The 16,797-nt window shown below is 47.4% G+C and overlaps 1 protein-coding gene across 1 annotated transcript; it reads left to right on the forward strand.

The window, feature by feature from the left end:
* The first annotated feature begins 260 nt into the window (after positions 1-260).
* Positions 261-11,360, forward strand: LOC138581836 (aquaporin-5-like). The gene is made up of 4 exons (XM_069652835.1): positions 261-635; positions 7,460-7,624; positions 9,299-9,379; positions 11,163-11,360. Exons 1-4 carry the CDS (start codon positions 261-263, stop codon positions 11,358-11,360), a joined length of 819 nt encoding a protein of 272 aa, XP_069508936.1.
* The last annotated feature ends 5,437 nt before the right edge of the window (positions 11,361-16,797 follow it).

The raw sequence follows: 16,797 nt of genomic DNA on the forward strand, positions 1-16,797 counted from the left end.
ACATCCAAGATAATTGTGAAGCGTTTCCTAATTAGCAATGACTGACGGACGTTGGTACACGCTCTTTCACACTGGCAGGATTTCTGTTAGCTGTGTCAAAGGGAATGAGGTTGCTGGTTCTGGCACCGCCTCTTCTTTTAATCATTAATTATTTGCATTTTACATGGTATAAATAATCTTGTCATCTCTCTGCACTAATTACTCTGCTACTGTCAGTGAGTGAGCCAAGATCACTGCTTCCAAGATCCTCTGCTAGGCTCATGGCAGTCCTCAGAATGAGAGATCTCTGCTCATGGACCCTGGTACGAGCAGTCCTTGCAGAATTCTTGGGCACACTGATTTTCGTTTTATTTGGACTGGGCTCAACCCTCCATTGGCCAAGAGATGCCCCGACTATCCTGCAGGTGGCACTCACCTTTGGCCTGGCCATCGCCACTGTGGTTCAGATGTTTGGGCACATCAGCGGAGCTCACTACAACCCAGCCGTAACAGTGGCCTTTCTGGTTGGATCTCAAATCTCCCTGCTGCGGGCCTACGTCTACATCTGCGCCCAATTGGTGGGAGCGGTGGCGGGCGCTGGAATATTGTACGGGCTCACTCCTGCAGAGTTCCGGGGCAATTTGGGTATTAATATGGTAAGTTATACTCCATTCTTTCAAGAGGTTCTTTTGGGTATGGGCAACATGTATGAGACACTTCCAATGAAACTCATCTGCAGAGCAGAGGGGCGTGGAAATGGGCAATTCACATGTAATACGTGTCACTGCCATTCCTCCATTAATTACTGTCTGCAGTAGTCACCTCTATGGGTTGGGAGGAAAACTCAGCATTTATTGACCACTCTTGGGACGGGTACATTCCCATAGTTCATTATTGTGCTATTGTCACAGCTTCCATCATAGACCATGGTTACATGGACCACATCAATGGAACGGTTAAAGTCTAATAGATATGAGAAGGGTCATCATGGCCTGTGCCCATTCCAACCTGGATACCAGTCTGTGCCATTCAACTCTAGGGACTAACATGGGATCTCAGCTACAAGTGCTTGACTGGTCCGGCTCACTCTAATCTCTAATGGCATCACCCTTCCATCGGGCGTTCGCCTTGAAGAAAACCAAGCGAGTTCCATCTGTATGTTCCCTTGATGCTGGCCCTCCTTGCTCTGTACCAAGGATGTCTTGACCTCAGAGTAGGGTTCACTCTTTCATTATGCCCACTTCACTTGTGACCACCTCTGGTGGTTATGCTCCAGGTGCATGCCCATTCTGCCCATGATCTTTCTGTGGGGGCCACCACTATGGTTCGAGAGGAGAGTTTACATGTTCCCATCCCCAGTCTTTGCCCGCTGCCCTGTAGTATCATCCTTCAGGGTGAAGAAAACTCAGTCCTCACTCAATATATGTTCTATAAATCAATCACATCTCAGAGAGTGGGGGACTCCTGTTACACGCACACTCATTCAGTTATTGCCGTTTCTACTGTTCTGGCGCTATTTGTGGTAATGGTCTCATTGCTGGGGCAGTTGTGATGCTGTGAGAAGAAGAGCTGATGTCGTAATGGGTGTCTCGCTCTACAAGGCGGCAATGATGGTGCCATCATAGATCTGAAGTGGTAACGTTGCCCATATAGAAAGAGAAGAGCTATGTGCTTATGTCTCCAGAACTCATAGCGGCTGGGCTTGTCAAGAGATTCCCTCTCTCTCTCTCTCTCATACGGTGTAATATATAACAAGAGCAAGGTAGCAACAGCCTGCACGGCTAGGTTTATATTTTGATTCGATACAGCACGTAGTGGTCGGCAGGTTTCGTTTTTATGTAGTTCTCCAGTATTTTGTTTAAACATGCAGCAAATTTTTTTTTGAAGAGTGTAAATGAAAATATGTCCTCATTTTAGACTATGTGAAGAGGTTTATTTGGATCGCAGATTTTACGTCTTAACATTGTCAGCACATGTTTCTTCACGGCTATTAACAAGTTGACGCTTCATTGACATTTATGTTTGCTAAGACTAAGCACAGAGGAACAGTTCTACTGGTCCTGGAAATCTCGACAATTAAGCTTCACCTTAATAACAGATGTATTTGGGATGTGTTACCAGTAAAAAAAGAATTTGCAAGAAATGTGATAGCGGACACTAAAATCAGTGGAAGATGTATCGTCAAGTAGGGATAAGAAGCCAGGTCACTGATGGTTTCAGTGATGCAGAAGGTGTGAATCTGTTATCACTCTGGGACAAATGGCTTTTGTGCTTTCAATGGTGGAGAAAACGTGATCATAGTTTCAGTAATCGAGCAACTGTGAAAGTGATGTGGTGAGGCAGAACTTGTTCACTATCACATATCACTGGTGAATTCCTTTCAGTGATGATATTAGTGGTAAAGGCCTTGTTTTGGTGGTGTGGGTGAGGGGGACCTTGGCTTGGTGGTATCCGCCTTTTAGAGCTTGTTTTGGTTGCACTAGGGATGCAGATCTTGTTTTGTTCATATCAGCAATGTCGAGCTTGTTTTAGTGGCATCAACGATGTCAACCTTGATTCGGTGGTATCCATGCTGGAGAGCTGCTATTTGGTGCTATTGAGGAGGAATTTTGGTGGGTCGCTGATGTAGGCATTATTTTGTGATATCCGTGATGTAGAGATTGTTTTTGTGGCATCAGCTATGTTAGACTTGCTTTGGCCATATCAGCCATGTTGAGCTTGTTTTTGGTAGTAGCGACAGGGCAGAGTCTCGTTTGGTGGATCAATGATGTAGAGGATCAGTGATGTAGAGCTTGTTCTGATTGTATCAGCTATGTTGATCTTGCTTTGGTGGTATCAGTGATGATGAGCTTATTTTAGTGTTATTGGGAAGTGGAGACTGGTTTGGCGTGTCAGTGGTGTAGAGTTTCTTTTGGCAGCATTGGTGATGTAGAGCTTGGTCCGTGTGTTATCAGCCTTGTCGAACTTCCTTTGGTGGTGTTAGCGATGATGAACTTGTTTGGTGGTATCCGGGAGGCAGAGACTGTTTTGGCGGGTCAGTGTTGTAGTGTTTCTTTTGCTCGTATCAGTGAGGTGGAGCTTGTTTTGGAGTTCTCTGTGGTGGAGTGGTCTATGTGATGCGTTATTTGGAACCCATAAAACGTGTAACATTCACCTTTCCTGAATGTTCTGTGTGGCCACTACTGAAAGTGAGGCTACGCCCTAAGGAGACTCAGTCCACAGTCTTGCGATCTAAGTCAATTCTTTCGATTCATTCATCCTGCTAGTCACACCCTGGACTTTTTGAAAATAAGCTCTGGTGCAGTTCTAAAACATCCAGTGCTAACAATACGGCCTTAAGGATGCTGAAAGTTAGATGAATGATTATCTTTCCAAAATTGATGCCAGATCGATAGCACCGGGAGGGAGGGCTCAGGCCCCTTCCTCTATCTCTGGTGGATATAATTCCTTGGAAGTACTTCTTTGTTCATTTCTGCAAAAGACATATAAGAAACTAAAGGGGTTGGAGTGCTGTACACCATTAGAAGTACAGATTCAGACAACAGCCTATACTTTGTAGCTCACACTGTCAGCTGAACAATGTCTAGGAGCTACGGTCTTGCTGTCTGTGAAAGTGGGTGGATGGAGAGCACAGAAGGATCGGGGGTTCCAGTGAAAGTTATCTAACAGTCTCTCTCCTGTACCCCAAGCTCACTCATGTGAGCAAAAGGCAGCTGTGCAGAGACTTTCACAATGGGAGGACTGCGGGAACCATGCCACACTACTTTCCCAAAAGAGTGTAGTTGAACTATCGCAGTCACAATCCAATGCCCAAAGTCACCCAACACCCCACAAATGTCCAGGATCTCGTTGCCCTCTCATTCAGCAGAACGCAGGACTTGACCAAATGAAGGTGAGACTCGGGTTGGAGGTAAAAGCTTGCTGCAAGGGGAAGGGGAAACTATATCCTGACTGCCTAAAACCCCCTTTATTCTCCCATAAGCCTTTTGCGTCTCAGTGACACACTGTGCACATGAATGGACCTGAAGCTTACGGAACGGAACGGAAATTGGTATTTAGGGGGGCATCAATTGCAAAGAAAATGATGCTGAGAGGTTGGAAGTCGGGGTTGCCCCTTTTCATTATTTTTTTTTATTTTTTTTTTATATTTTAAACCAATTTATTAAATATTAACAGAAGAAATCAGTGTAACAAAGAGATACAATAGACAATTATCCATACAATAATAATGAAAAATATATTGAGAAAAAAAAACATTAATAGTAAAATTCATTACAAAAAAAACTAAATATATATATATATATTTACAAAAATTATAATAATAAAAATAATAATCATAAATAAAAGGGGTTGCCCTTTTTCAGCGATGGCTGCAAAGGTATGGAACTACCTTCCATTGGCCCTGCGAGCCATGAATGACCATTCTGTGTTCCGCCGTTCTTTGAAAACACTATTGTTCTAGGCTTTTGGCTCCTTGGGTGTCGCTGTCCCTCTTTGCTCCACTATCGCCATGATGCCCTTGTGAGTATGTGCGCTGTACAAATGCATATAACATAACATAACCCTAAGTGGAGGACTGGACGGATGAGATGATAAAATTAGCAGAGATGGAGAGAGTGATTTATGGTCGGGAGAGAAAGCAATTATTATTTAATAAAATGTGGGGGACGTTCCTGGATATGTGTTAGCCCTTTTAGATAATTATTTTAAGATGGGTGGCGGTGGGGAATTGAAAGGGAGGGGGGAAGCTCTGCAACTTGTGATATTATAGTGGGATAGTTGTACTAATGACTTGGTTGTTAAATATAGTTAATTTGTTTGTGATTTGTGAAGATGAAATGAACATTATAAATGCATTGCAATTAATTAATAATGGAATGTAGATATAGTTGTATGTTTAAACTGAAAATAAAGAATTAAAAAAAAAAACAATGCCGAAAAAAAGTCCTGGGAGCCCCTCTTCCGCTAATGAACACAGACAAATTAACTGTTCTCTGGAAAGGTGCCCACTCAGGAGGGTCTACAACCACGTTTTAGCTTACCGCAACTTTTAGAGAGGAGAGATACTCATTTCCATATCAATCTGGTCCCACCCACTTGGGCAGTCCAGCATCAAAATACTAGGCAAATCTCCTCTGAACAAGAGAACCATTAGCAACCTCGGACACGTGTTTCGGTCTAGTTATGCATCACCAATGAGGTTAAGTTGTGCCTCTCTAAGGCACAGTGAGCAAAGGGTCCAAGTCTGGATTACCCAGAATAACTCTGGGGGAAACCCCAAGTTCCTAAAAATTCAAAAAAAAGGCCTGGGAGCCTCTCTACTGAGAACAAACATGGCCAGATGACCTGTTTTCTGGGAAGGTGCCCACTCGGGGGGTCTACAACCACGTTTTAGCTCATTGCACCTTTCAAAGAGGAGAAATACTCATTTGCATATCAGTCTGGCCCCTTCCACTCGGATGTCACACATAATCGAGTGCAAAGCATCCTGTCTGCAAAGTGTGCTAAACGTAGGGGGGCAGGCTGGGCTAGTGAACTGTGAAGAGGAGGAGAGGTGAGTGAGGGGATAAGGGTTTGGGAAGGGGGCCAGTGGAGTGGGGAGTTGATGGCGTAAGGGGAGGTCTGAGGGAGGAGGAGGGAGTGGTGGGAGTTGGAGTTGGGTGATGGTGGGAGGTGGAGGGAGGATTCCTCAGCTAAGGTGACAGGCAAGGGGCAAGGGCATGGGTTCCTTGTCCCCAGATAAGCATGAAAGGCATTTGGAGGTGGGCATGTAACAGCACGGTGAGAAGAAGTTTCCATTTTACAACCTCTGTTGCACAAGACCATGGCGCAAAGCAGTTGCAAAATGGATTCATTGTGCAAAGCCCACTTAGGACCATCTTTGGAGCTTCGGAAGAGTGTGCCGCTCTTAGGCCCCACATCGTTATAATCAGCATCATGTAATGGAGGGTTTTTTATTGGAAGATCCCATCTGGCTCATTCTTGTTTTGCGTACAAAAGTCAGGCTCGGACTAGTCTATAGGGCAATAGAGCAATGCCCAAACCTAAAATGCAAAATGCTGGTGTGGCCCAGTTTTTTGGATCAATGTCGCCACTTCGTTGGCCAATGTGGGCTAGTTTGATGAGTTACTCCACTACGCGGCTAGCAGTTTTGACCAGTGTTGCTGAATAAATATCTTTAAATTGCACAATTTGCATCACATTTTATCAAAAACTTCCCCTTGGGCACTACTCAAACAGTGTCACAAAAGGAATGAATTTCCATTTACAACTTTGGCCCACTTTATCATTGGTGCCCGAGACAATGTCATGCCCCCGGTCCGACCCTGACAAAAATCCAATGGTTCCAGGAGCTTTTCAAAGAGAAAGTTGATGCCTGTCACTAATACACTACAGTTCGTAGAGCAATCCAACCAAAACGCTTTAATAGAACAATGCTAGAACTAAGGAACAACCGCAAGGCAGCAACAATCGAAATGTGAAGCACAGCCAATTTTCACCTCAGCTGCCCCAGTGGCACCCAGCTATGCTCTTCATGTGATGTACTGCCTTAGATGCATGTCCCCACTACTGGTGGTGTCATCTATGAAAAGGTCATCATATAGAGTTCAACTTCACCTTTCATAATGTGATGAGTATTGCAATGTTCCTGATAGCGCAATATTGTATGAGGCTTCCTTAAAAGTGGTGCAGTGCAGGGCTGGTCAGATGTTATTCTGCAGGAGATGGCAAGGAAGTTCACCACAGTGTTACTCTTTACTTTAAGTACGAGTTCAGTCTCCTTTAACGCCTAGGGCCCTGCGCACACGGTAGGAAAAGAGACCGTGAACATTAAGGCGTACATCCCCCATGGCTCCCGCCTAATCCACAACCTTGGAAAGTAGAGCGAAATGCAGCGAAAGGTTCACTTACCACCCCCGCACGCGTGCAAAGAAGCCCGCGCTCTCTCGCGCGCCCTGCGATCTGTGACGCAGTTCACGGGATATTCCCGCCCTGGTGAGCGCATAGTGCACGATTTCCGCGCCACTGACGAGGAGAGCATGCTGTCAAAAATGTGCCACAATTACCCTGGCGCCACGCACACCTGTGTAACATCGGGAATGCAGTGCAACCGGCGTCTCCCAAACTCAGTCATGGGGAATTCGTCGCAGAACTCGTCACACTTTCAGTGATTAACGGGTTCCCCTCTGGTTGATTGGAACGACGGAATCCCAGGAAAGGAAACGAGACATGTGGCAGGGGAACCGGATTGTAATGTGACCAGTGACTTTCTGCTGAAGCAGCTTCCGCATCTGTGTATATGTATGTATATATATATATGACATTTCTACAGCTCAAGTCTAGCTGGGAAGTAAGAAGAGCTGTTCTTAGGGGACACTCCAAGGGGATTTTGGGTTACAGGTGGGGTGTGGAGGTAGCAGCTTAAAACAGTTCGGGTGGGAATGATGAGTCTAATGTGTTTTCAAACAAATCTTTGCAGCTCGTGAACAATGTGAATGCAGGCCAAGGCCTGGGCGTGGAGATCATCAGCACAATGCAGCTGCTTCTCTGCATTTTTGCCTCAACCGACCCCCGCAGGACGGACAATGTGGGATCCCCGGCCATTTCCATTGGTCTTTCTGTTGCCCTCGGGCACTTGTTGGCGGTAGGTACCAGTATTTCATTCCACATATTCCACCTTGCCAAGCTTCCCCACAAATTCAGCACCAAGGCCGAATTTTACAGCGAGAATGGCAGCCGGCGACGGCTCGGAGCCGAGGCTCCCTACTCAACTTGGCACACGGTCACCTTGCAAGGCAATGCGAGAAGATTGGCCAGCCAAGGAGTCAACTGCGTGCCTGTGGCTGCGCATCCCCTCTAAGAGTGGCACTGTGGTCGCCTGAAGCTTTGATTTCTGTGGCACTGTGTCTAGCCTCTCTGGGCCGTCTCTATGACTTGTTCTGCTCATTTTCAGTTTCTTTTCCTTGGTATTGTTTTTAAGTGCCTGCATGATCTTGCTGCCTCCTATCTTCCATCTCTCATTTCTCTATATACTCCTCATCGCTCCCTGCGCTCATCCTACTTATTTTTACTAACTCTGCCATATCCACTGTTTGCCCACTGCCGGTTCTGCTTCTGGGCTTCCTCTCTTCTTGCATCTGCAATCTGGAGCTACTTACCCATGTCTCTGCATCCAGTTCTGCTCCTGCTTCTTTCCCCTTTGCTCTTAGCGCTCATCTTCTTTCCTCCTTCACATGTTCCTAGGGATTTTTCCTAATGGTTGCACTTTGCTTGTTTGTTTGTTTGTGCATTTATATAGCGCTACAAACCCTCAGGTATCTGAGCGCTGCTTATTACGCACGGTGTGTGGTGCTCATTTATCAACCTCGGAAGGATGAAAGGCTGCGTTTGGCCCTGCCGGGATTCGAACCTGCCTCAGCAGGCTCTGCATGGATGTCAAAGCGAGCGCTCTACTCGCTTTGCTATCAGACCGACCAAACTTTCTTCGACCTCATGTATTTTCTGTGCTATCCTTATTATATCATCTCCAGCACTTAGGTACAGGCAGAGGCATTACTAGGGAGGCTGCGGGGGCTATAGCCCCGGGTCTTTTGATTGTAGCCCCTGATAGAAGCTCAGGGGCTACCACCAAAAGGCTAGCTAGCCCCAAGTCCTTACAGTCCTGACATTAGCGAAGTCCCAAATGTTTTCCAGGCCTAGCAACACCCCTGAATGTACATACTTCATTAATCCAAGTAAATGCATACATTGATAAGATACCAGAAGGCATACACCTATAGTGGGAGGTACTATTGGGGGGTGGGGGGGACTAAAAGCAGTTACTATGGTTGAGCACACAGTATCACAGACCTCCACATGCTGTGGCAGGACCTCCCTACTTGCCCCACCCCAACCGTTTAGCAGCAGACCGTAATTCAGAGTATGGATAAGAGTGCAACTTTGGGAGCCATCTCCTTGGTATCCAAGACTCAGAGAGCTTTGGGAATTCCATATTCCAGGTGGATCATGAAGCTCCGCTCCCAAAGCCTCTTCCCACAGGAAGTGCAGCAGCGAATAGCTAAGGAATGCAGGTTGGGCGAGAGTGTAAAAATCATGCAGGAATTGAAATGCTACAGATCTCCTTGAGGTGAATTCTCCGATCAAGCCCTCACGCGGCCTGTCTCTCCTTTCTGTTCTCTGTGGTTTCGCACACCTCCTGTGCAATCAGCTGCGCTCACCAAAGCAGTGAAATGTGCTTAGTGTAAAATGTGTAATTAAATGCCACACATTCAGAAAAGCTAGATGCCTATATTAATATGTTCTCTTGGTATTCTTGTAGATATATTATACTGGCTGTTCCATGAATCCTGCCCGCTCCTTCGCTCCTGCAGTAATAACGGGCAAGTTCGCCTATCAATGGGTAAGATTTTCCACATGGACTCAGCAAAGGACTTTAGCAGGAAAAGGATGTGGTGGGATTTGCACTGTGGAAGTGTGATTGGTTTACCAAGCACAGGCGATGTATGCCCAAAAGACATATAAAACAAGGCCACCAGTATGTGAACATTGTTGCAAACACATTGCAGTGAAGTTCCTATGAACGCCCTCTGATGATGGTAAATGGGAGGTCAGCAGAAAGCTTGTCGGTGATTGTTAGGGGGTATTCAGACCTGGTGCTCCATGCAGATGTTTGTGGGAAACCTTTTCCCTCTCTATGTGAGAACCTCTACAAACAACTGGAAGCACATTATGGGTCTCTGCTGAAAGGGAATAGATTAGAAAAAACGCAGGAATGGGTGAATCATAGAAAAGGACCTGCTTCCAACAGGACAGCAGCAGTAGCCAGATCATCTCTATGGAAGTCTACGCAGTCAATAATTCAGCTGAAGGCCTTTATCAAGGGGTTTCTCTCTCTCTCTCTCTCTCTCTCTCTCTCTCTCTCTCTCTCTCTCTCTCTCTCTCTCTCTCTCTCTCTCTCTGATGGCATACGTTAGGGGAGAATCAAGCACATTTGCGCTTTTTGACTCCAGAAATGTGCCGATCTGAATACAGTCATAATATTGAGGCATCTCCACTTTAATGACGACATGTCATGAAATATATCAAAATATGCTTTATGTAAACATCAGAAGATGGGGCCACATTCGCCTTTGAAGTTCCTGAATTGCGCACACAGAGACACACTGGGACCCGGGGTTCCATGGGTCAAATGAGGTCTGATTACACAGCAAGGCTCCGAATTGGCCTCAATGAGGTAAACATAACAATAGACGCAGGCCTCTAACCAGAGACATTGCTGGTTGTAGCCCTGGATAGAAGCTCAGGGGTTACAACCAAAAAGGTTAGCTAGCCCCCAGTCCCGACAGTCCCAAAGTTACCGTAGCCCCCAATCTTTTCCAGACCTAGCAACACCCCTGCTTCTAACCCCAAAGGACCTCATTATGACCCTGCCGGTCCGGAAACAACGGTGGCGGTACACCTGCTGCCCCCGTTGTCTCCAGACCGGCAGATTAAGAGTTCTGAAGGCGGGGGGTGTCACTCCCGCCAAGTCTGACCTGATGGGAGTAACGCCACCTGCCTGCAGACGGAAATGGAAACACCAGCACCGTTATTTACGGTGCCAGTGTTTACATGGTACCCATGGGAATGAGGATTAATGGAATTCCACCTCCGGAATTACCGGGTCACCGGAGTTGTAATGCCCCGGTAAATTCATCAAGTCCGGAGGTGGTAATTTATACCAGGTCCGGCGGCAGCCTGCCGTTTTTTCTGGCCCGGCTACCGCCGGACTCGTAATGAGGCCGAACGAGATCCAATCAGATAGAGTCGGTCTCAGCGGCCTTCCCATCATAGATTCAGACTCCCAAGACACTGGCAGCCACAAGCAATCGACACAAAACAATCTCACCTCCTTGGAAACCTCCACCATGTCGTCTGTCATTGGTCAGCAGCCTCTGCTCCATGATCTGTGCGAAGGGCTGCCACTGTCTGTTTGCAGGTAACTTGTGATGTGGTAGTGCCTGGCAGATCGGCCACAATAGCATGGGTGCTACTATCAGCAAAGACGCCTACTCAGCTGTACTTTAATGGCAAAGTGTTGTGGCTGCTAACATTACTCACGCTTTAATAGATTCAATTAATTAGTAATTAGGCCTCCACCTTGCCAATTTAATAAGACTTTCTTTTCTTCCTTGTGTCTGCAGATCTTCTGGGTCGGACCTATGCTGGGTGGCGTTCTGGCATCTTTACTGTATAACTACATCCTGTACCCATTGTCACAAAGCTGGGAGGAAAAGCTCGCCATTTGTAAAGGCGCCGCCACGACCGCTGACGACGCGGAAGAGTGGGAAGAGAGGAAGGAACAGCCGAGGTGTATAGCCATGGAACCGGTGCCCTTGTAACCAGGGACCCAAAACTCTTCTATGCTGCTCTGTGCTCACTTTAAGAGTGCAGTGTTGCAATGCTAGGCAGCGGCCAAGTGAGGCCCGCTGGATCATGAGTGAAAAAGCCTTTCTGCTGGGGAGGAATGCAAAGTCTATGTCATCCCTGCCACCCCTCATCTTTCCCTTTGAGACAGAAGAAATGGTATTCTGTACCCTCTTGTCTGGCCCGGAAGCGCAAGCTATGTGTTTCTTAGGTTTCGCTCAGTCTCTAGCTATTTCTGCTTCTACCCGCCTGTCTCTTTCTCTCGGCCCCCTGAAGTCTATTCCTGAGCCCGAGAAATGTGGTATACATTGACTCTGCTTCTGGGTCTATTGGTAGGGGAGTGGGGATTGCATGATCTCCCTGATTCTCACAGGGTAATGCAGCAGCATTTGCGAACCCTCACTTCCATCCAGCCTCCCCCCTTGTCTTGCATTGAACCATTAAGAAGGGGACCCATCAGCCTAATGGCGCCGGGTTAGGAAGATGGGCCCCAGGAAGAATGCGTCTCATCCTCTCCTTGCAGGCAAGAGAATGAGGAGTCAAAGACCGCCCCCTCTCTCCTCAGCCTCTGCCTGCAGGCCGGGGTTCTGAATGGGTAGACCATGGAGCGAGTGCGCCATCCATCACTCGGTCCACCTTCCCGATGCAAAGGGGCAGAGAAGCCGCGGTCTCCGGGAGCCAGAGGCACGCAGGAGAAAGTCAATCGCACCACGAGCCGGTATATTTGGGACTCCCACAGCCCACATTGGCTCATTGGCCCGGGAGCATGGTGATAGCACATCCTCCAAGCCTCACTCATTGAGTCATAAGGAACGAGCTCCCTGATTCAAAGCTACGTGGATGGGCCTCTATGGTTCTGCAGCTGATTCAAGGCAAAGAGGAAGCCATGGGTGCATCCATTGCAGTCGCGGTGCCTGCAAGCAATGGAGATACTGCAGCCTCCATCTCTATCTCCCTGAGGGACCAAGGGGGCTTCGGGGAGATTCAGTGCTTTCTTCACTGGTTCAAAGCAAAGGAGCTGTGGGGGTGGGTTTGGGATCCAGAAGGCAGCATGTGTCTTTTTCTGGTTCAAAGCAGTGGAGCTGCGGGGGTTGAGGATAGCACGTGTCTTTTCCTGGTTCAAACCAATGCAGCTGCGGGGGTTTGGGGGAGGTTGGGGCAGCATGAGTCTTTTTCTGGTTCAAAGAAGTGGAGCTGCGGGGGTTGGGGGCAGCACGTGTCTTTTCCTGGTTCAAACCAATGCAGCTGCGGGGGTTTGGGGGAGGTTGGGGCAGCATGTGTACTTTCCTGGTTCAAACCAATGGAGCTGCAGGGGCGGGGCCCGGGGCAGGGGGTGGGGGGGGGTGCAGCATGTATCTCTTCCTGGTTCAAACTAATAGAGCTGCGGGGATCTGGGGGGATTGGGGCAGCATGTGTCTTTTCTGGATCAGAGCAATGGAGATGCAAGGGCCTTCTTGAATGGGGAATTAAGCATTCTTTGTCTGTCTGAGGCAAAGCAATGGTAAAGTCATGACCAACACAGGGGAGAAAAGTGGGCCACGGTTTCAACTATACAGAAAAACATCCAGAAAGTGTTCTCGCTGTCTTAGGTGTTTTCACGTACTGAAATAATTAAGTACATGAGAACCTAGACACATATGTTTCTACAAATCATCGCCATTTCACGATGTGTTGTGTGATTACACATGTAAAATGGTCATGCCTCAAATTGTATCCCATGATCTCTGTACCCACATGCATGCGTGTATTTTTATATGTTGCAGCGGTGCATATGTTTGTATGTCTTCCCGCAGAAAGTCACAGTTTAGTGTTTGCCTCCATAAAGAAACCTTAACACAGATTCATAGGCGGACCCACAAAGCAGAACCTGCAAGCAGCTGCCATCTGCAATATATTGGGAACAATGTTAAGGTCTTTGTTTATTACTTTTCCATTTTCTTTTTGTGTAGTGTATTTATTTATTTATTTATGTATTTATTTATTTGTACAAGCACTCGTCGAATACCCTTGTAAGCCGTAGCTTCAATCTGTGGCATGCAACATTGTATCAAGCTTTTATTTGCAAATTTAGAAAATACAAGGCGTGTTTAGTGCAACTATACATCACCTTTTAAGCCATTAAACATGCCTAAAGTGAAATCATGTTTTCTTCGCGTTGATAACTCTGTCGGATTCACATGAAATGAAACTAATGTTCGTTTTTGTAAGGTTTTAGCTGGCCATGATGTTCTCATCAACCAGACATTCTTTGAGCACGTTTTGTAAATCTCTGCCATTCTAACATTGGATACAATCTCACATGTTCCCTGTTGTTAGTATGTGTTCGTCCCATGTGATTCCAGTTCAGCATTCATTCGCGCGAACCTTTTAGATCAGGTTGTGCACCTGTTGTTGCACAGTGCCTGATTTTCAATGATTGGACTGGCAGGGGCCAGACTTAACACATAACTCATCCCCTCCTGCCTGTCCGCCAGCCAAATCCACCTGTTTATGCTGCCGCAAAGCCATTGGGTACCGACGGAATCTGTCTATTTATAGCAGCTGCTAAAAGTGGGCGAATTCCATAGGAATCCAATCTAGATTCCTCCTGCAATCGAGACATTTACCCCTTTGCACCAGGCAATGGAAAAAGTGCTATGGTGTTTTGACCTTTTATGTTGCTAGTATGTGTTACAAATCTTTAAAATGGCACAGAGGGGCACAATTGCACAGCAATTAGTCTTTTATTTAAAATAAACTCCGATGTTTTTGTCGGCATGGATAGTTATTAAAAAAAAATGTTCTCCAAAGTTTCTCCATTCCTTTAATTACGAGTTGGGCGGAGCGATAAAATGCGCCGGTACCGCCGCATTTTCCGCTCCGCCCAATCTTGAATTGGGCAGAAAATGTGAGTTTTACCTCCAACTTTTTCCTGGAGGTAAAAATCACCACTTTCCCCCCATTTTCTGCGCTGTTAGTGCAGACAAACCCCCATTGGGTCCAACAGGAGTTGGTATTTACCTCCCCATCGCAGCTAGGGATCCAGCACACATTCCGCCAGACCGAGTTGCGGTAACGCTAATTGTGTTGGCCATATCCCGGCTCAATTAGCTCCTGAAACCGCCCAACTCATAACAGTGGCCTAAAGTGTCCTTCAGGACATAGAAAAGGAAGGGAGTAGTTTCTTCCGCACCCACCTCATTACGGACGCTAAAGTTTTCTACAGACCAAGGACTCCCTATAGCTCTAGGCTTACCGTATTGACATATGACATTTTTGAAAACATAGTTGAATAAACATTCATGCACAGACAATCAAGGTGTCTATCCTGTGTGACGAAATGCTATGTTCTAATGAAATCCGAGTATCAAACAGCAACAACAAAGCACAGGGTGTCCTTCACTCTTTTCATACCTGCACTGTAGCCTGCAGAGAGGGGGGAAATGTACTGCAGAGTCCATGCAGCCAAAAAGAGAGTCTTCGACTGCTGCAGCGCAGAGGTCCCCCTTTCTCTGCCACCCAGCATATCTTTAGAAGCACGTTTTGATACGCGTATCCTAAAATGTATATCAAAATCAAGAACAAATTAAGGACATGTCTATTTGCTTCTTCATTGGCACTCAGAAGAGTTGAAGATAAAAACCCCATTTGCAGGAAAGCACATTTTAACAAGCCCTGCCACACTCAATATGAAGTCCTTATTTTTTTCAGATGTGTTTGCATTACAATTTGAAGTTCCAGGTTGAGCACAGAGTGGGTCAACCAGCAGTTTAATAAAAGTCCTGCAGGCAGGAGGAAGGACAATGCAACTTCCAGGCCCGGCTTCCATTGAACTCTCCCTGAGCAGGAAAGATGGCAACCCAAGCACTGCGCCCAAGTGTCAGAAACACCTCAATGGCAGATCTTTGCCTTACTGAGATAAAGGGCCACCCGGGAACCCTTTGCCTCTCTCTGGAAAGGGGCGCCCTATTGCAAGTCAATATGAGCTGACGCGGATGCCTGTTTCCAGCCCATACGAGCTCATCCTGATATTGAGGCGCCTCCTGGCTCCGGCCCATCTGAGCTGATGCGGGCATTAAGGGGCCTCCCATTAGCAGCCAGCAGGAGAAGATGCGGAAACCAAGGGGCCTCCCATTAGCAGCCAGCAGGAGAAGATGCGGAAACCAAGGGGCCTCCCATTAGCAGCCAGCAGGAGAAGATGCGGAAACCAAGGGGCCTCCCATTAGCAGCCAGCAGGAGAAGATGCGGAAACCAAGGGGCCTCCCATTAGCAGCCAGCAGGAGAAGATGCGGAAACCAAGGGGCCTCCCATTAGCAGCCAGCAGGAGAAGATGCGGAAACCAGGGGCCTCCCATTAGCAGCCAGCAGGAGAAGATGCGGAAACCAAGGGGCCTCCCATTAGCAGCCAGCAGGAGAAGATGCGGAAACCAAGGGGCCTCCCATTAGCAGCCAGCAGGAGAAGATGCGGAAACCAAGGGGCCTCCCATTAGCAGCCAGCAGGAGAAGATGCGGAAACCAGGGGGCCTCCCATTAGCAGCCAGCAGGAGAAGATGCGGAAACCAAGGGGCCTCCCATTAGCAGCCAGCAGGAGAAGATGCGGAAACCAAGGGGCCTCCCATTAGCAGCCAGCAGGAGAAGATGCGGAAACCAGGGGGCCTCCTGTTGCCAGACCATATCAGCTGATGCGGGCACTCGGAAACACTTTCGAATGTTTTATACATGTGTTCAGAGCTTTGGTGCAAAGCGGTATAAAAATACAATAACATACCAAGTACCAACTGATGCTTGCACCAAGAGGCCTCCTGTAGCCAGACCATATGAAGCGAAGCTGGCACCAAGGGCACTGCTGTTGCCAGGCCATATGAGCACTACTGGGCCTCCTATTATCAACCCATATGGGCTGATGCTGACACTAAGATGTCTCCTGTTGCTAGGCAACATGAGCTGAGGACGGCACCAAGAGGCCTCCTGTAGCCAGACCATATTAATTAATACTGACACTAAGAGGCCTTCTGTTGCCAGGCCATATGAGCTGATGCGGGCACTAAGATGCCTTCTGTTGCCAGGCCATATGAGCTGATGCGGGCACTAAGATGCCTTCTGTTGCCAGACCATATGAGCTGATGCGGGCACTAAGATGCCTTCTGTTGCCAGGCCATATGAGCTGATGCGGGCACTAAGATGCCTCATGTTGCCAGGCCATATGAGCTGATGCTTTCACTGAGATGCCTCATGTTGCCAGGCCATATGAGCTGATGCGGGCACTAAGATGCCTTCTGTTGCCAGGCCATATGAGCTGATGCTGGCACTAAGATGCCTTCTGTTGCCAGGCCATATGAGCTGATGCGGGCACTAAGATGCCTCATGTTGCCAGGCCATATGAGCTGATGCGGGCACTAAGATGCCTTCTGTTGCCAGGCCATATGAGCTGATG

Source organism: Ambystoma mexicanum, chromosome 3q (genome assembly GCF_040938575.1).
Source record: "Ambystoma mexicanum isolate Mex_15411 chromosome 3q, UKY_AmexF1_1, whole genome shotgun sequence".
NCBI classification, from domain to species: domain Eukaryota; kingdom Metazoa; phylum Chordata; class Amphibia; order Caudata; family Ambystomatidae; genus Ambystoma; species Ambystoma mexicanum.

What these genes read in the sequence shown, in the direction of transcription:
- LOC138581836 (XM_069652835.1), top strand. Translation starts at nt 261, where the DNA reads ATGGCAGTCCTCAGAATGAGAGATCTCTGCTCATGGACCCTGGTACGA. An exon ending in GCAATTTGGGTATTAATATG is followed by an intron (nt 636 to 7,459) that starts GTAAGTTATACT and finishes AAATCTTTGCAG; the next exon opens with CTCGTGAACAATGTGAATGC. An exon ending in CCCTCGGGCACTTGTTGGCG is followed by an intron (nt 7,625 to 9,298) that starts GTAGGTACCAGT and finishes GTATTCTTGTAG; the next exon opens with ATATATTATACTGGCTGTTC.